Source organism: Thunnus maccoyii, chromosome 22, assembly GCF_910596095.1.
Source record: "Thunnus maccoyii chromosome 22, fThuMac1.1, whole genome shotgun sequence".
NCBI lineage: Eukaryota > Metazoa > Chordata > Actinopteri > Scombriformes > Scombridae > Thunnus > Thunnus maccoyii.
Window position 1 is genome coordinate 10,019,224 of NC_056554.1, and position 20,798 is coordinate 10,040,021.

The following is a 20,798-nucleotide window of genomic DNA, read 5'->3' on the forward strand; positions in this document are numbered from 1 at the left end:
TCCTGTATTCATAAAGTCAATCCTTGAACCATCTTTGGCTGGTGGAGCTGAGTGTGCTGAATATGTACATTTAGTCTCAGAGCCCGGGTGCTGCTCTTTAGCGTCGTGCTACTAAAGCCACGTTCCCTTAGCTGGAGCACAAGTCGGCCAGAGCCTCGGGCAACTGCACAAGCTTCCTTGACTCTCCTTTCTTCCTTCTTTTTTCCCCTCCTCTGCTGTTGGTGCATGCGATTATGACTTTATTGTCCAGGGAGGGGCTCACCCACTGTCATGTGTCTTGTTTGTGGCATCGTCTCTGTATGTCTTTATTCCATTTTGATCTGTTTGTTGTCTTGAGCAGAGTATGTCTGTATCTAGACACCTGTGAAACACGTACCATCACTTCATCCTGCCTCATAGAGTGAACAGTCTATCCTAAGAGAATAAATTGTTAAAACGGGGTCAATCTAAAAAGATATGATTTGTATAGTAGCGTCCATAGAAAGACTTTCTAACCAGGGATGGGTGTTTATGTAGTGATAATTGCATTTAATGAGCCAATTTTAGATTAATTGTTGCAGAATGTGGACCTGTTCTCTTCTGCCATGAGTGTTATACCTAGATCAATAATTACCCATGCTCCTTTGTGTTCTGCAGCCAAACCAACCACCTTGCCACTTCCTTTGACCCCAGAGTCTCCAAAGTAAGTGTGAGAAGTTTTTCCACATTCTTCTAGGCAAAAAGCAACAACAAACTACAGAAAAAAGCAAAGCCAAAGAAAACTATATAGACTAGAATCCAAGTTGAGGCATTCTTGTGACTCATTTCCATTTCTTAGATCACAAAAGCTTTTTTTTTCTTATTTTCACCTGAGAAGTAAAATGTTGCACTTTTTTTTGTCTTCCAGTGACCACAAGGGATCACCGTTTGAGAACAAAACCATTGAACGCACATTAAGTGTGGAGATTGCTGGAACCCCAGGTAAGCACACTTGATTATTTAAAACACATTTATTAAAAAAAACCCAAAAAACTACTCAATGGAAATTCTCAGTTCCACTTTGTAGCTAGTAATGGGTTAACTCTGGCTTTTCCAACATCTTGATAGTTCCATCACAGTTCAGAGTTCAAGGTGAAGGCATAGGAGAACATTTTTATGTGCCTGAGTATTGATTACGCTTTCCAATCTCCTCAGGGTTTATTAGCAAGCCCCTCCCATACTCCACCAACCCCCCTCTCCTGTTACTTAAGAGTTAATATGCTGTTCCTCTTCCTCTATCAGACCCTAATGCTTTCTGACTGACAGCTTACTTAACCTACACATCATAGGAAAATTGAAATGGCAGTGTTATTGTTTTAATTGGTTTTCCTGTGTAATTCAGTTTTGCCTGTATGATCTGTGTCTTCCTTTTCTTTAAGTCTCCAGACATGTTGGCAATTACATCAGCTGACATGGGACTAATTTTCCAACGTTAAGACTTATATGAAAAGGATGTTGTTTTGTAAATGGAGTCAGTGTGAGGGTTTCAGCGTTATTGACATCATCCTTTTGTGTTATTGAGTTATATGTAACTACATCAGAAGAAAGCTATAGGGAAAAGGTAATTACAAGCTGAAAATTAAGAGAACATCAGCAAAAGCTGCAGTACTTGGGGTCAACTTTCTCTTTCTCTCTCCGTGCGAACTATATCAGTAATTACCTCTCTTTATTCATTCACCAGATGAATCATCTAAGGTCAATAAAACAAAATGGCTGCCCTTTTGCCTCTTACACTTTGTCATGTTGCACTGGTCCCTTTGGGTATTCATTTACCAGCAGGGGAAATGGTCCCAAATGTACATACCTCATGTCATCCCCCTGCACCTTTTACTACACTCTTGTGAGGGATGGAAATTTGTGGCACATCAGACCCCAAGAGGGTTCCCTCTGTCCTTCTGACCTTGTCGAGGTGCTGTTTAACCCTTTTGTGTAGATAAGCTTTCAGGTTCAAAGGGGATGCCTGTGGAGACCTAAAGAAGGGAAAGAGCAGGGCTGCTTAAGCTCTGGGGCAATCAAGCACAGTTAATATTTCTTCCTGTTTTACTGCACGTGAACGAGTCTATTGACCTGTGGCCTTATCTGGGCACCCGTTATGTTCCACCGCGTCCATTTTACAAGCACATTCAAATAAAGGCCTTCACCTGACTTCACCATCCTGCGCAAATTTCAGATTGAATATTAGCAGGAAAGTCATTAGTCCAGAAAGCTCCAGGTTACTGAGCCCCGTTCCGACTTAGGGATTAGCTTTTCAGTCTTGTGCTGTGTGAGACGGATGGATATAGATCCCAGTAAGTGGAGGTGAAAGCTATTTGGTCCGGAGTTACATGTCCTTTGCAGATTTAGAGTAACATTCTACTACAATGGAGATTATGATGGTGTAACTGATATCCAGATAGAGGTTAGACAGGTAGGCGGTGCCACCTTTTACCTTCAAGGCAGGTCGACAACCTACTGACGGAACTTTCCATGAACTGGCGCCACTAACAAATTATTTTATGCGTTTATGATGAGTTGTAGTAGTACTGATTACTGTTTTATAGATAGAGAGATAAATTTAATTATCAGTTGAACATAGACCTGTACAATTTGTACTGAGTCAAAAACTGTTTAGCACCAACTAATGTCAACTTTTAGACTGTTGGCTGTATGTTCTATTGACACTTCCCAGAGAGGTACAGCAAAGCTACAACAGGCACTGAGGCCCCCTGGGATTTGACTGTTCAGGGCCTAATCTCTGCCAGGCTAATAGATTTACCCTGTGCTGCCATGTTGTCTTTAATTACTGTATCTCATGACACTGGGGTGGTCTGTGTGTTGCTATTTGCATGGCTTACCGCCGGATCAACTCTTTAAGCCCGGAGCTGTTATTCGCTCCGAGGTCTCCTCACAATTTACAGCTGGACTAGAAAAAATATTATAAAGCCCTCCTCTTTCTCTCTGTCTTGCTCCCTTGCTCCATCGTTTTCTCTCCGGCGGCTACATAATTGGTGTTTGCGTCTGCGGATCATCCATCACTAGCAAGTTTGACTGAGAGGCGCATATTTATCTAATTCTGATTTATTTCACCCCCATCGCTAATGGCTCCTAGTTTATGACCCCACATGCGCATTGTTTTGGACACATGGCGCTTCATTGGTGAAACAGAAGTTCCTCAGGCATTGTGTAGCACCCCCTCTCTCTTCTTTTCATAGCTCATTTCATTGGCATAATGCATATATATATGTCTATATCACTATCAGAACTGAGATCATGAAGAGAAAGAGGGAAGAAAAAGGAGGGAAAGAGGGGAATATGGTCTTGCAGTCCTACTTACAGACACATCCAGATAATAAATAGGATGATAAGTCGTTGGATCAGGCATTCCAAACACAGCAAGTGGTTTCAGAAACTCGCATATTTATGCATCAGGCTCCTGCACTCTCTTTGTCAAGCTGTCTTTCCGGTGCATACTCTAATGCTGGATTTGATACTAATAGCTGTCATTTGGTGCAATTCACCAGCAAGGGAAGAATGATGTGCATTATAAGAAAGGCAAAGAAGAGGGGAGAGCGTAGGTATTTCAAAGTGCCTGAGTTTGACTCCAGTGAGAGACTGTTAGTGACGTGTGTGTGTGTGTGTATGTATGTGTGTGTGTGTGTGGGCACATTTCTTCGGTGCAAGACAGGAACAGGAAAAGATGCTGAGAAATGGAAAGGGATACAAGATACAAGACTAAAGGAGAGGGGGGAAAGAGAGAATGAGAGTAATGGTGGCGGCTGTTTGTGTGAGTGCATTAACAATGCTATAAAGTGGGCTCATCTCAGGACTTCCCATATAACTGCCATCTGTCTGGTTATAAATCTGTAGGAGGTGGGGGAAGAGATGGGAGGGCACAAGCAGTAGTGACATGCCATCTGAGAAGAATGACAACCCATTTGCCAGTAATCCCTGTGCTTCCATTACATAGCATACATCCCGCAATGGCAACATCACCAGACACACCAATGTGTACATTAAGAGTAGTTAGAGCATCATGTCAGTAACTGTTCTTTCAAAAAGAAGGCTGTCCAGTGCCGACATATGCATGAGGCAAACAGAGATATTATACATGCACTGTAATTATTTTCATCAGATGCAATACATGTGTTTGTGTTGTTATTTTTTTTCATGAAAAGAGATCTTTCCAAGGTCAGGGAGGAAGGGGATGGCAAGTCATCCATATTACAGCACTACCATATTAAGTTACATCAAGCATTACATTAATCTGTCAAGATCGTAATAAAATAGAGATCAGGATTAGTCCAAGTGAAAGTGAATATTTTAATCAGGCATGTATCTGTGTCCACTGTCCATAAACTGACCTGGGAATTTATAGATAAGTGGGGGTAGGTGGGAATGGGGGATGTTTGGGGAGGTTTGAATTATGATTCCCATTTTATTGCCCCCATTCCTACCACCAACTTCTGTCTCTCCCTCCCTCTCTAGGTCTGACACCACCTACCACGCCCCCACACAAAGCCAGTCAAGAGAATCCTTTCAAAGCATCGCTCAAAACCAAGTTGTCTTCATGTTCCTCCTCGGCCTTGGCATGCAAAAGAGCCAGGCTGAGCGAGTTGGGCCCCGGCGCTCTGGCCCCGGCCCCAGGTGCCTCAGGCGGGGGCCCCACCAGGAAGGGTCCCGAACAGACTGAGCTATATGCCCAGCTGAGCAAAGCGTCCACCGCCCTCCCTTACTCCATCACCCAACAAACAGTGGAGGGCAGCCTTGAGGAGCATCGCAGCACTAGCAACAATAAGCGTGTGGCGCCCCGTGGCTACAGTGACCATGACTATTGCCAGGCGTCAGCTAGCACAAAGAAGGACGGCGGCACAGCCACTGTTACCATGACTACAGCAGCGGAAATGACGGTCACCCCAGGTGCCACTGCTGCTCCCGTGCCTGCTGCAGGCACAGTGGAGGACAGGCATGTCGAATGTAAGGACTCAGCCATGCCACTGTCCTCTTCATTATCTTCATCTTCTTGTTCTCCATCATCAGCTTCATCTGGTCCTTTGGCTAAGCAGCAGAATTTTGCCTCTGTGGATGGAGAAGCAGCCCACGTCCAGGGGTTAGGAAAGCAGACCCTGACACAAACCACCCAGATGCCCTCACAAGAGGCCATTGCTGATAGGGACCAACAACACCCTTCTGCCATCAGCCGGAAGCCCCTGTGCGACCAGGAAATCAGAGCAGAACTCAACAAGCACTTCGGCCACCCCTTAAAAGCCCTGTACAGCAAGGATGGCCAGCAGAGAGAACCAGGCAGCAAACCAAACAAGGCTGCAGCCCCTCAGTACCTTGAAGAGGGAGAGGGTGACTACTACTCCCAGAGGCTGTCTGGATCAAGCTACCTGCACCCAGGGTTCCTGCCCCTCCACGATGAGCTAGAGCTGGGTGAAGGCCGTGAGAGTCGTTTCCTTTATCCGTGGGAGGGCACCCCTCTGGACCTACTCTTTGACTGCCCCCCCTGCTCTCCCTCCTGTTCCCCACCATCCAGCTGCTCCCCTTCACGAGGCTCCGTCTCCCCACCTTCTTCCCTCCTTCTCTCGCCCAGCAGGCCTTTCTGCTGGACCAGCAGCGGGTCCCGCTCCCGTTCTCGTTCCCACTCTGGCTCCCGCAGCTCCTCTTCACACTACCGGAGGCGCTCCCTCTCCACCTCACCTGACAGACGCCCCTCCTCCTGGTAAGTCATCTCACAGACCCACTCATACACACACACACACACTCTCGCTTCCTTTGGCTGAACCTTGGCTGCTCCCCACCCATGCAGTTTAAACAGGGCTTGGAGCTGGCAGGGGGTCTAGCTTAGGAGTGTAAAACAGGCCTGATCAGTTGTCAGAGCTGGTATCAGACAGGATAGACCCTTGAGACTCTTAGCATGGGTTCTTGACCTCCTGCTAGTCTATGCCTTGTGTGGACTAAAAGCAGGATAGATTTGTCATGTCTTACACAGAGATTTAACAGGTGAAAGAGGGGTTGAATGGATTCTTACCAAATTGTCTGCAGTTGTTGTACTAACCAAAGTCTGATGATTAAACCATTTCTCTGAACTGACAATGGAAAAAAAGATTGGTTGGTTGGTTGAATGGTGTGGTCTCCTCAAAACAACACTCGATGGAAAAAAAAAAGAACATGAAAGGTGCCAGAGGCACTGGACTTTTGAACAGTATGAGTTTTCATCTCTAGGCAGCGAGTTTTATTTGAGTGTCTTCCTAACATTCACCCCCCCTCCTCACTCACTCCCTCGCAAGCTCCTTTTTTTTTTTTTTTTTTTTTGTTTGATGCTGGGGCTATTGTTTTAAGCGGCAGCTGTTGTTTTTACTGAGTGGCAAACCCTCCTCTTTTACATCCCCAGAGATGAAAGCCAAATCCAGGCTGTGGGAATGTAGTCTCAAAACCCCTCTCAGAAGAGACTCCTATCATCATAGCTCTGTGTGAGAACTACATTTCCCATGCTTCCCTTTGATCAGAGCCAAGGGGGTTTCTTTTGGGTTTTTTTGGTAGAAGAACAGAGGCAAACCATAGTTACTGAGATGGTTCTGAGTAAATTCAGTTTGTCAGTAGTAGTTCATTGAGTGCCTTGCAGAGTCGGACTCCACTGCAGTGACTCAGTTTGTTTGCCTGATTACTTAAAGGTCAGTTTACTCCACAGAGCCAATAGAATCACTTTATTCTGTTCGGTCCCTTGTTCTTTGCGCTACACCAACTTGTTCACACATTTATACAGTAATAGTCCCAAGACATTCGATCACAATCTGACACTGACAAGCTTTCTGAAAATACTGGGTAGGGATTTGAGTTTTGAGAGTGACAGAACAAGAAGCTTGTTATATTTTCATGCAAGAAAAGATAAACAGAATTTCAGCAAAATAACTCTGAAAATCCCTCATCTGTGTTTCAAGTTTCACAGTGTAAGATCCTTGATCTTACCAAACTGGCATTCTTTTGCTTCACTGAGCTTCCCAAACTTCTCTCCCTCCATAATTCAGGTCTTCCTTTTTCTTCGGCAACACTTCAATAATGAAGCATCCATAGCTTAAGGAGTGAAGGGGTACAACAAGCTCTATAGTCAGGCCACTAGGGTCTACAGTATTGACCATTTTCTCATACAACATAGATAGCAGCTTCGTGTACAGTATACGCAATCTCAGGTGTGTAAAAAAACGCTGCAGAAAATCATGCACACTTTCTGTGGCCATGGGTTAGTTTAGGCCAGGAGAATTTAAATTGCTTTTATCTGGAATTAACCCAGTTTCTAACATCTAAGTGGCTCTTGTGAAAAAGTTAATTTGGTTCCCAAAGCCAAGAACAAATTAACCAACGTGTCACAAGTTAACAATGTAAGTGTAAGTTAAAAGTATGTCGTACGATGCTTGAATTTTTTTTTATGCCTCCGCACTGGCGACAGCCGTGGCCATGTTTTCGGGTTGTTCGTCTGTTTCATTCTCTCGTGAACGCAATATCTCAGGAACGCCTCGAGGGAATTTCTTCAAATTTGGCTCTGACGTCCACTTGGACTCGAGGATGAACTCATTAGATTTTGGTGATCAAAGGTCAAAGGTCAAGGCCACTGTGTCCTCACGTCCGTCCCAATCTCGTGAACACAATATCTCAGGAGCGCCTGGAGGGAATTTCATTACATCTGGCACAAACGTCCACTTGGACTCAAGGATGAACTGATTAGAATTTGGTGGTCAAAGGTCAAGGTGACTGTGGCCTCACAAAACACGTTTTTTACCATAACTCAGGAATTCATATGCTATTTATGACAAAGTTTCATAATAATAATAAAATAAAGATAAATAAATATAATAAATAATAGATATATAATCAAATAAGATAAAATGATGAAGTGATGACATTTTATTTCCAAAAGGTGAAACGTCAACTTCAATGTGACATCATGATGTTCTGCAAAAACACTTTTCTGGCCGTTATTCAACACCATAACTGAGGAACAGAAGGGGAGCTTGTGACCATATTTCATATTTGGTCGGATACTGAATGGGTGACACTAATCTTGGTTGTCCACCTTGAAACCGTGGTGATTGTACTTCTGTTCTGCCATGTTGAAGATGAGTGTGAAACATCCACGTTTTAGAATTTGTAGCTTCTTTGCGGTAACATCCATATCTGAAGCTTTGTCTACTGTCATGGCTACAACTTTGGAAAATAAACTTAAAACATTTTATTAAATTCTTTCAAAGTCTTCCTTACAAATATTATATGAATCTGGATAGACATGGATGGATAAACTGCAACTTTACTGGTTGGCGGAGGAATATAACCACTAGGCGGTATTTCTAGTTTTCCTAGGTGTTGCTAAAAATAATATTTTCATATTTAACATTTTCTGTTTTTTCCCTCAGGTCTCGTCACAACACAGATTCAAGCACTTTTCGTTCCAGGACTCATAAGAGCCCCCACCCTCAGTCTCGATCTCCTCTCAGCCGCAGGCCAAGGTGATTATTTAAAATGAATTATTTAACCTACAGTTTTTTGTGTGCTATTAACCTTTTTAAGTTGCGCACTGCATGTTAGGACAAATGTTTATTCTTAGCAACTGCCTGGCAAAATTCAAAAGACATCATAATGGTATGCAAGGATGATAGTTATAAAAAAAAAAAGAAAAAATCAAGCAGTTACCATATATAAATGAAGTAAAAGAAACTTTTCCCTGTCACCACTCACAGCGATTTCTGTGCGATTCCCTTTTCACATCAAGACAGATGCCTTCTTGTGGTCTGTCCCCTCCACATGGGGGCCATGTGACAAATATTCAGGGCAAATATGTTTAATTGATTATATTTTATTGGACTAGTGACAGAAGAATCCTGAATCATACTGATGCGCATTAATACTTCACTCTTGAGTTGATGCTCCCAGCTGTGTAATGACACTTATTCAACATAGTGCCTGTGTAGTTTTCCATGAACCACTGCAGAGGGGACCATTTCATATGCAGAGAAGTATTGGCACAGTACAGAGAGAGGGAGGGAGAGAGGGAGACTGACACCATCTCAGTGCTCCGAGCTGATTTGGCACCCACGTGCCTAATGACACCCGACAAGCCAGAGAGTCGCTCATCAGTCGAAAACTTAACGGACACATCTTGTGCTAGTCTGGGGTGGGGGAGAAAGTTGCACTTTCCTTCTTGATGAAGCCCTAACTAAGCAGAAAGTAATGACATGTGAAGTTGTGCTGACAGTTGCAGCTGCCTGGCTCCCCAACCGCGCTGCTCGCCGGCACTCCTGCGGGCCTATCCTGCGGGCTCCGTAATCATAGCGATGGTGAAGAGACATCTTATTAACATGTCCATTTCCTTTCCTTTGCAACCCCCTTCTCAACCATCAGTGATGAGAAAACAGGGGACTACTCCTTGGTGAATACTGGCAATATTTCTGCATAGACGTCAACAGGAAGGGTGAATTTAGAGGACAAGCGAGGACAGCGATGTCACATGTATCTTTTTCTCCACAGGTATGACAGCTATGAGGAGTACCAGCACGAGAGGCTGAAGAGGGAGGAGTACCGCCGAGACTACGAGAAGCGGGAGTTCGAAAGGGCCGAGCAGAGAGAGAGGCAAAAGCAAAAAGCAATAGTGAGTCAACTGACATAACTGCCATCTCGTTTCCTCTATCGCCCTGTTTTTTGCTCTCTGTGCTTGACTTCACGTCTTTCCTGCCGACACTGATAAAAGACCACATGCAATCACTGCTATAGCACATGTACAAAATGCTGCAAACGCACATAAACCTCCCACAGACACACACACACACACACACACACACACACACACACACACACACACACACACACACACACACACATTACTTTGAATGAGACAGCCTCCAGCCCAGTGCCATGTGCCATAGTCTCTCCACTGAAAGAATACATACAAAGTGAGTTCCTGAATGATTCAGGCGACAGGCCCTTCCTCTTTATCTCTGGGTTGTGTATTTTTAACGTCTCTGTCGTCTGGAAACACTGTCGACTCTTATTAATCACACCACAGGGGTAAAATGTTAAAATAGTGGAAAACAGAAACTAGGAGAGCAAGACGGGGACAGGACAAAAAAGGAAACGGCCACTGATTCTCTTGAGCTCTTTTTCTTTATCTATTTCAAAATTCAGCCTGATGCAGTGAATATCGCATTTCTTCCATATCTCTGTCCTCCTTGTCTCAGTGTGAAATTACTCAGGTTTCCAGTGGGGTAGCACTACTACCACCCGTTGATAAAGCACACATTAAATGATGCAGTAATGCAAACGCGGTTTGGCGTGCATGCATTTTCAGAGCTGGAGAGACAAACAATTACGAGCAGTAAAGCTCAAGCTGTCAAACAAGGTTTGGGAGGCCAGAGATGTGAAAGCATCTCTTTCTGTCTTTCTGTCTCTCTCGGTCTGTTTTTGCCTCATTCTCTCACTCACTCACACACCCACACACACAGGCAGCCCTCAGGGTGCCATCAAGAAAAGACCGCCTATTTATCAGTTGTCAGCAACTAAACCGCTAATTCAGCAAATACTTTTTTGTCTCAAACAGTATGTAAGCATTAAAGAGAGTGGAAAAAGCATAAAAACAGTCATCTGTAGTTAATTTGTATTTTTCCCGGCTTCTCTTTATAAGTCTGACAGGGCAAAGGTGAACTTTGAGTTTATCACCAGGCAACTGATTTACATACAGTATATGTTACTACTACCCTCAAGACAGCATTCAAAATTCCAATGGGCCTCAATGGACTTGCCCCAGTAATGGATGAAGTAAATGAATGAATAAATAAATAATACTAGTGATACACTACAGCCCCAGGCTTGTGCTGTATTATATGATTAGCAGATGCAATTAAACTACTCAAAAGCTATAATTGCAGCCTGGTGCAGTTTGTTCCTAAATTATTCTGCTGTGACCCCCTTGTCCTCTAAGGTTCAAGGAAATCTATGTTTTTTTGCCCTGTGCTTCACTGCTAATGCTCCCTCCCTCTTGTATATGAATATAATGTATATCTTTATAACATTAATAGACCTCTCAGTAAGCAACTCTGCATACTTTACTGTGTAATGTAAATGTAACTTTGAGGTTGGGGAAAAAACAGGCTTTTCTGATATATAGCTGAGTCACCCCAGAGCTTTATTTTTAGACTTCATGAAAGAAGAAGCAGCCCCAAACTCAAGACATGGCATCATTTGATAAAAATCACTCTCCTTCTGGTTGATGAGTTGCAGAGAGAAAGAGGAATTGTGGTGCCAAGACAGATTGAAGGCACTTCCAAACTGCAACTCTATCAGATAAGAGGAAGTCAGCTGAACCAATCACAGAGGAACACAACAGACAGCCAGGATAGAGGGACAAAAACAGGGGCACAAAGTCAGACCCAGTATCCACAGGAGTGATCAAGACCAATTCATTAGGGCTCGGTGAAGAAAGAGTGGGGGGAAAAGGAAAAACAGACTCCCCCTTTTAATCTCCTTCCTCCACTCTGTCTTTCCTCTTAACGAGCAGGAGGAGAGACGGGTGGTGTACGTGGGGCGACTGAGGTCCGACTGCACCCGGACAGAGTTGAAGCGCCGCTTTGAAGTCTTTGGCGAAATTGAAGAATGTGCAGTGAACTTGAGGGACGATGGGTAAGGCCCCAGGACTTTCTGTGCATGTGTGCGTGTGTGTGCTTCTATATAGCAGCTGGGTATTAGTGTAGAGGGATAGGAAACATTTTAAGCATTTTTTCTCTCTGGTTTTGATGTAATAGACAAAAATCTTCTGCTGTAACTGTGGAATTTTGAGCAAAGGCAAGTGTAAAGGTTTAAGACAAAGACAGAGCTTTTGCAGTCTCAGAGCATCTCTTGATCCATCTATTTCTAGGCCTAAGGAGCCCCACAGATACACTTTTATTGATTCTCTTTTGCATATAAATAGCATGATCTTCATCTAAGACAAGGCCCTCTGTTCAGTTATTGTTACCCCACAGCACCACTCTGACATATCATTTTCTATTCTTGACCAGGGACAATTTTGGCTTCATCACGTACCGCTACACTTGTGACGCCTTTGCCGCCCTTGAGAACGGACACACCTTACGCAGGTCAAACGAGCCTCAGTTCGAGCTGTGCTTTGGCGGACAAAAGCAGTTCTGCAAATCACATTACACAGACTTGGGTAAGTGCAGCTTTGTTGTTCTCTCCATCAGCCCCCTGCAGTCATGCAGTATATTTGCGTGGCTGGAAGGACTGACAGTGAAAAGAGGGAAAGGGAAAAGGAGGGGGAATAATACAGCTTGAGTGATGCTTCCAGATCAAAAGAGACCCATCTCAGTGCTAGTAACCATTCCTACAGCCATGAATGTGTCCATCAGGCATTTGTGGCTCAAAAGGGCAAACAGAGTTCAGAGGTCAGCCCGTGAACATGCTGAGAATAGAGCTCCATTTCTTCCCTGCTAGTAGCTGTAGTATCTCCAGGAAAACAAGACAGACCCCATTACTCACGTGGACATTGGATGCTTGTTTCTACTTTGTTGATATGAAAAGCAAGGCATTAGGGAGAAAGATAGCACTTAAAAGCGTGTGTGCCGCTGTACACAAGGTGTGTTTTCATGTTCTCTTTGCTCGATATATGCGTGCGTGGGTGTGAGAATCATTTTAAGTGCATAGAGGAGGGAGGAGTAGAGATGAAATTACAAGGAGAAAGACGTGGTAGGAGAACAAGAGGAGATGAGGTGAGGAAGAGGAAGGTGGGAGCAAGGTTAAGTCCCAGCAACCTCCCCCATCCCTCCAGAGTCTCCAGAGTGAGGTTCCATCTGTTGCCAGCTGTTGCAGCGTTGATCTAGGCAGAGCTTCCATGTGTCACGTAGGGGCCAGTCATTTAAATAGAGGGATGGGCCACTGTAGGAGCATACCTACTTATGCATGCCTACTGCCTTTGTTGGAAGTCTGGGGGTCGTGGTAGACTGTACAGTATAGCAGAATTCATATAATCTAAGTGATTCCTCTGAGTGAAAGTGCATATATGTAGGATAGGTATGTATATAGCTCCTATATCGGTCTGACGCATGAATCTGAGACATATCTGAACTCAAATGGATGTAGCTGAGCGTTGAATGACGCATTTGATAAATAATGCAAGCTATCAATGAAATCAAGGCTTTTTCCATCTGGCATGATGCCCCACTTTTGACATGCAAAAATAAAAAGGTTCTTTCTTCTCTTCTGTTAGTAGCACAATAATAAAAGTGTCGATAATTGAGCAGCCACATTCAAACTTAAGGGACAAATGCTCCATTATGTTAAGTGTTGCACAGCCACAAAAGATCATCTTTTCCATTTAATGATGACATATAAGATAGGTATTGACTGTTGCCTCTGCAGCTAGTTTTCCTCTGACATTTATTTACCAGCAATATGGGAGGTCAAAAATGTATAATGCACCACTACAAGAGGGTCAATGGGTCACTTGAGAGAAGAAGAGCACTTTCCTCAATAAATGAAGCGGTTACTATACATTTTCAAAGCACATGCTGGAAGCCATGAGCTTTTTAAAAGAGGACATGATGAGAAATTGACACACAGAAACAGTTGCTAATCCTAAAGCCTTGAGGATAGACATTATACCAAGATTGACTAATCAGTCTACTGAAATGGAAAGGCCTTCATTCGACCGCCTCTTTGTCAGGATCGGGCTATTTTGGTCGTCCCCATACTGATAGCACAGGATAAAGAGATTGAGAGGAAGGGAGATTCTTATAATAGTGTGGTATCCAAACCTCTCTCTGTCTTCTCAATCTTGTTGGCTCTCACTTCTTTTTTTTTGTTTTCGGAGACACTGTCCATTAGTTTTAAGTAGAGCGCCGGGGTATTTTTCATCCCTCAAGGTGCGCAGTGTGACAAAATCCAGCCCTTGGCCATTGCATTAGATCACGACTGGCATCTCCTAGCTGCCATGGTCATTCCCATTTCTCAAAGCTCTTGGAGTGTGCTGCTGGGCCCTTTGGGGGCCCCATTTGTGAAGCTGTCTGTTGGCAGAGATAAGATACTCTTTATGTATTATCAGGTTGATCAGGAAAAATAGGACACAAGAGACGGAGAGACAGAAGGATACGCTTTCACATCTATGGCCTCTTTGTACTTTTGTACGTTTGTCATCCTTCAATAACTGAAATTGTTGGTAGTAATTAATTGGTTTTTGTATAAACAATTTATTGTGCTTTGCGCTAAAGTCTGGCCCAGGACATACAATATGTAGTGCAATATTCTCTATGTACAATGCCCTACACGCCAAAAAGTCAACTTTGACAGGGAACACATCATTTGGTTTTAGGGAAGATGCAGTTCTAAACACGCCCAAACTTCAAGCAATAGTACAACATTTTGGGAAATACGCTTACATGCTTACTTAGACAAGGAGATTGATACCACTCTCATATTTGTGTTCTCTCATATAAAGCCTTTTGTCACAGGTTAGATGTTTCTTGGTGTTTACAGTCTTTGTGCTAAACTATGCTAGCAGCTAGTGAGAAGCTACAGCTGTCATCTGGCTAGAGCTTCATTTACCATACAGATGTTAGTGTGGTATCAATCTTATCTCACTCTTGGCAAGAAAGCAAAAAAAAAAACTACTCCTTTAACAGCTTATTTAACACACATGACTGAGCAATAATGGTGAAAAGGCAGAATATTCTGTGAGCTCTGACCATTCGTTTTCTAAGAATACAAAGGTGAACGTCGCCCTTTATGAACATTTTTAAAGAAATCATGCTTTGCACAACTCTGACCACAATTCAACTTGCCCCCCTTTCAGACTCCCATTCTGACGACTTTGATCCAGCCTCCACAAAAAGCAAGTATGACTCCATGGATTTTGACAGCTTGCTGAGGGAGGCCCAGCGCAGCCTGAGAAGGTAACCAGTTCAATGGCACCTGCCGTCTGTCACAAAGAGGGACTTCTTATACCTCACTGTTGTTTCTCGCTCCTTTGACGACGAGACTACAAGAAGTTTTACACTCTATGTCATAGAGTATATAAGAATAAGTCTATAGACCTATATCAATATAAATGAATATATCAAAAATAAAGTTTACATGAACATAGCTGCTGAAGAGCTGGGAAGAGACTTTGCATTCTGGAAAAGCCAGTGAACCCTCAGAACCTGGTGCACAGGTTTGGTGCACTCTACTGCTGTACAACCATCAGTGAAAGAAGAAAAAAAAACTTTCATATTTTTTTTTCTCCAAGCACTACAATGCCCACAATTGTTTGGGGGTGAAGACATGCAGCTTGTTCAGCCAGATTTGTTTTTCTTTTGCTGTTGATTTTCTTTCTTCTTTCTTTTAAATCTGGTGTTTGGATCTGGTGTTACATTACAAACAAGAGTATAGGGAATTGTATCTTGGAAGTAAAATTCTCAAGGTAACATTGTTGTCTACATTTTAAGGAGAAATGTAGCTGTGTATTTACAAATACTATAAAAAGGAATATTTTTATTTTATGTACATATCGGATAAAGTTCTTTATTTGTTACAGCTATGCACTGTAAAACGCAGCCTTTTTTAAAAATGAGGAGAAAATTTCTTAATTCAGAATGTCGATCTGTAGTAATTACAATACTGTAAAACATATTGTACACCTACATGATGTTTTGAAGACATGCTATGATTGTAAAAAAAGAAAAAAGATGTGTGCGATTGCTCATTTTGAGGGAGCATGTGAAGAAACGTTTTTAAGTTATTTTGTTTGGAAAAAAACAGTCAACCATGTATAGTTTTCTCTGTTTATAAAGTTTCTCAATCAGTGTTTTTGCTTATACAACCAGTGTAAAATGCATTTTTAACGTGTTTTTCATGATTGTAAAAAAAGGTACCCCATTTTTTATTAATGATTTCTGAAGCAATCAGTATATAAATACAACACGGTTTGATTTTATTGCTTTGTATGGTTCTCGTTTTGATTACCTTCAGTGAGAGATAATAATGCATTCAAATCTTTTCAATCAGTACAAACACATATTTATCTATTTATTTTAATATTTGAATCAAAAATATTTATGGGCTCCATTTTACATGGCGTACCTCATGAAATTTATTTGCTATTTATGTTGTTATTTGATTTTTTTTTTTGTTATTTAACTTACAATCACTAGACAGGGTGTACAATAAATGGTTTGGTGGGGATAATATTACCTTCTATGCCTTTCTGAAACAATCAGAACATTCAGCTAATCACTCCAGCAGTCAGCCCCCTCTTCAGATGTGCCGCTCATCATTTTAGTGATTTCTGTCTCCACTATCAGTCAGATCGGCAGCACGTCGCTGGTTTTTCTTTTTTCCTCACAAAAGCAGAACATGAAGCAATAAAATGATTTTGCAGGAATTTTCTTGTACCACTGTAAACACTTTTGTCATTGCTCCACTCACGCTTGATTATGTGAATGCCAAACAAAAGTTTACAATTTCCTTTCCTGAATTTTTTAAAGATCTTGTATTTGATGTACAAAATATATATATACAATGATGATACTACTAATATTCTTCACAATAATTACAAGATGATTAATAATAATAACAATGATAATAATATAAATGAAAGAAAAAACTATATAAAAAGCAATAAATTATTTTTCAGAGTTGTATTTTAGCTCCTATTGTTGTGTGATTTTTGGACTTGACCCATTACCCAGTCGCTGGTAGCTAGGATGACTCCATTCCAGTATCTTGGCATTTCATCACCGTGACATTACCCTGTGCGGTAAATACTTGAATGTCCCCTCTCCCACCTGCTCTTCCCTTTAAGATGTAATTGAGTCTATGTAATTTGTAATGCACGCATTACCTTGTGACATCTGTGCAAAACGTGACTGACTCTTAACTTCAACCTGTGTGTAAAATGTGTCGAGTTGAAACTGTTTGTTGTGTAGTGCATGGCTATTACAGGATGGCAGTCGGTACAGTATATACCACTTTGGATATCTGCCCCTCAGCTGTCTTAACTGGCAGATTTTAAATGACATTCTATAAGCCTAGAGAAAACTACTCAACAATGTATCGCATGCCGCACCACTTTCCATTACCACCCGCCCCTCCACCCCCACTCACAGTCCAGATATCACAGCACCGTCGACATGACATAAAAGGTAACCTTGCAGTTTCTGGTTCAATTAATATCCCGTTTCTAGCGAGAGCCAAGTAATGAGAGAACCAGCTTCCATCACGGGAAGGAAAAATCTTTTGTATGAAAGCTTTGCTGATCACAGGCTTTCTTTCATGGAGTTTGACTGTGGAGACAAGAAACGGCAAATTTTTATGATGCAAAGAGGCAAAAATTGGTCGAGGGAAGGATTAAAAAAAAAAACCCTTTACCTGTGTTTTATGACATTGTTTTACTTTTTTGCTGTCTGTATAGCGTTTGGGTAATGGTGTCGTGTCCCATTTGATAGATGTGGCTTTAATCATTGTAATAAAAAAATGCTTTGTAAATTGCCTAGAGTAGCAATATATTATAACACCTTATGGTTCAAATTTCAACTGTGGCAGACTTTTTAATAATGTGACCTATTGAGGACTTTGCCACTGCTTAAACGTTTGTTCGGTAATCATGTTTCTTTTGGAAGGACAATATGTGTATGAGCCTATGTATGTATGAGTGAGTTTGTGATTTTAAGTGAGTGTGTGTGTGCGTGCGTGCGTGTGTGTGCGTGCGCGTGCGTATATGTGGGTGTGTATGGGTGTTTGGGGGGAGGGGGGATCGCTATGGGTTGTTACCTGTTTGTGTCCTATCCACGTTGCCTTCTGCCAAGTCCTTACCAATGCCTTTGTGGTTCTACCTATTGTACAACTTTCTTGTGAATTTTATTTTTTATGTGCAATTCTCATCAGCCTCACCATGCCAATAAAGGGAAATGTGTTTGAAAAAAAAAAAAGATCTTTCTTTCCTTATTATCTTCTCTTTCCTGTGATGAATGTCCCGTCATCAAGCGCTGTTGTACCACTTTCACTTAGCGCTCTGGAGTGATTATGATTTGTGCTCTCTCTGATTACTACTGTACCAAGGAGACATCCTTTAAGTTTTTAAATGGCAGATTTTAAAAAAAAAAAAGTTATGAAAACACTTCATGTTGTAAATGCGGATTCACAATAAATCCATCATCCCTCCCTCCTGCGCTGATATATCAAAGTGTTGAATGAAAGCTGACTGACGCAGGAGAAATGACACGAGCCCATCCTCGGCACATCTGTCTCTCTCTGAAGTTTCCTCCCTGATAAAGAAACTCAGCTTAATTCAGAGCAACTTCCCTCTTTGATATTCATATCACCTGGGAGAGAACATTGTAGTCTTTGTCTGTGTCCACAACTTGACTCCACACCATGAGTCTGCAAGTTAATTAAAAAGTTGGGGGGAACAATTTCATTAACAGGATGGAGAGCTATAGTGAGTTGATGGTGTGCTTGATATTCAATGGGGCTTCATTATGACTATAACAACCCCGTTTTTTTTCTTAACACACACGCACACACACACACACACACATCTTTGCCTAGGAGCTGGGATCACACCAGGAGCTTCTACCATGTCCTTTTTTTACTGGTGCAAAGAGAAATATGGCAAGAATGTGCATTAAACTTTAAGGTTGGGGGTCTGATTGTGTTTTTTATTAAGGCCGCTGTTTAGCCCCAGAGAAGAGAGCGGCTGGCTTTCATTTCGGCTTGGCTGCCGCATTACAGCGGGAGGTCTCCTTCTGCTTGCCCTTTCCACAGAATGAAACTGTCCCTGGAAATCTCTCTGCTCCCTGTCGGCTTTTTTCCCCACCTCTCTCTTTCCATCACGATAGAATGGCTTTTTTTTTTTCTTTCTATCTGTTATGTGTCTTTTTTATTATTAACCAGTAGATAAGCAGCTATCTCTACTCCAGTTGGAAGTAAGTGGTAGCCTTGGAGATAATGGGGTTTGATGGGGCTGGGCTCTCTGTGGGACAAACACTGAGATGTTGCCGCTGAGTTGTGTAGCTCTGTATTTTATTTGGCATCTAGCTGAGGCTGCTGTGTCGGATGCTGTTAAAATCCTGAAAATGGCACCGACTATTCAGCCTTTGTTTCCAGCAATGTGACAAGAATGTGTAAATGGTTTGTGTTTTGTGAATTTTGGTAGCCAAGCACAACTTGAAAATGAAAACCTTCGACTCTTTTGTGAGAATATCATCCTTCTACTATATTTTTCTCATGTTCCTGTCTCTCTCAGTATCATGTAAGCAGGTCAGGGTGTGGAAAAAGCAGTCATCGATAATAAGATTAGACTACCTGAGACTAGTTAATTAAAGCCTGTGGGGTGGAACATGAGCAATTCTACCGGTAATTTACTATCAAGAACTCTTTTTTTTAAAATTCTCAGCCTAGCACAAGATATATCAAGAGGACAAATTTCCCTTCTGTATCAATAGAGAACAACTGACATTGAAGCAACAACATTTGTCTCAGATTGTATCTCAATAATTAAAGTTAGGTGACACTGATTATCTCCGACTACGAGGCTGGCAGAAAGAATAAAAACAAGATTATAATGTGCCAAAGACGTAGGATTAGGGAGCTGTTGGCGATGACAAAATAACATCAAAGAAACTATGCCAAAATGTGACGCTGCGTCGCTGAGTTCTTGCCTCTAGTGTCCCTTCAAGGTTTCTCTTTGCTCAATCCCCCGAACTCCTCTTCGCTGTGTCTCTCTCTTGCCCTCTTTCTCTCTGTCCCTCCTGTCGCCTTTTTATTTTTAGAAGATTTCATATAAGCTGAGTGTGTAATAATAATATGTTACCAGGCAGAACTTGATGCTCCTGTAGTACTCTAATGAAGCAAAACCAACAAGACTTTCACTGAAACTAGAGGAAAACGCTAAATCTGAAACATCATGATATCATAACTGCCATAGCTGCAGGCCAGAGGCTGTTATTATAATCAGATTGCACGCACAAACTGGAGACGATTGGTTAAGTCACATGGCCTGTAGTGTTCTGTTGCAATGGTCATGTGACACAATGGCTTTTATTTGATTATAGGAAAAATAAACATTTCCTCTGGCGGTTTCTAGACCCCTCATCTTGAATGAAACTGTGTATTTTGTTCCTATCATCTCTGAAAGTGGTCTTTGATGAATCTGAACAGAATGAACCACTAGATGTTGCTTGGCATCCACTTACTGAAACGCTTCTTTGTTAGCGCAATTTTTTTCTTTTTTCCTACAAGCCTTCTATCGTATGCCACCTTATGGGAGAAGATAATGACAGTGCTATTAAAATCGCAATCTCCCTATCCAGCATTCTAGTTTCAGCAGTTTCTGCTGTTAAAGAGTAATGAGGAACAGAAGGACAGTATTCTTCTTCCCCCCAAACTATCAACTTTGGGGACTGAATGTATTCTTCGCTAGATAATTAATGGCTACAGACAAATGGTGGTTGATTGAGCGACTCATCCCTCTATTTTCAATCACCATCTGCTGTGTGTTGCTGGCAAAAACAATGTTAATTACCTCGAGTGTGCCCAAGACGTGGCGTATTAATTAGAACAACAAAAAAGGGAAACCTAAAAGATTCCAGTGTTTTAGTGTCTGTAATGATGTGTGCGGTTTTTGTGTGTTCATATAGATTTTGTTGATGGATTAGCATAGGAATCAGATCCAGAGGGCAATCATTTGGTGATTTGGCCATTTGATCATCTACTAACAGATCAGTGTCGCCTTGACGCACTTCCGTTTACCTGCTTCCTGTGCCTCGAGGCCATGGCAGGCCTTTAAG

At 42.1% G+C, this 20,798-nt stretch overlaps 1 protein-coding gene across 7 annotated transcripts in view; it reads left to right on the forward strand.

The window, feature by feature from the left end:
* Nucleotides 1-17,912, forward strand: part of ppargc1a (peroxisome proliferator-activated receptor gamma, coactivator 1 alpha) — a 277,232-nt gene extending 259,320 nt beyond the window's left edge. For all 7 annotated transcript variants that reach the window (XM_042400794.1, XM_042400798.1, XM_042400795.1 and 4 more), the window contains 8 exons: nt 637-682; nt 887-960; nt 4,483-5,719; nt 8,406-8,498; nt 9,517-9,637; nt 11,540-11,661; nt 12,039-12,190; nt 14,825-17,912. In XM_042400794.1, coding sequence (XP_042256728.1) covers nt 637-682; nt 887-960; nt 4,483-5,719; nt 8,406-8,498; nt 9,517-9,637; nt 11,540-11,661; nt 12,039-12,190; nt 14,825-14,928 — 1,949 coding nt within the window. In that variant the 3' untranslated portion in view covers nt 14,929-17,912. The remainder of the gene's footprint in view (nt 1-636; nt 683-886; nt 961-4,482; nt 5,720-8,405; nt 8,499-9,516; nt 9,638-11,539; nt 11,662-12,038; nt 12,191-14,824) is intronic.
* Nucleotides 17,913-20,798: the final 2,886 nt, after the last annotated feature.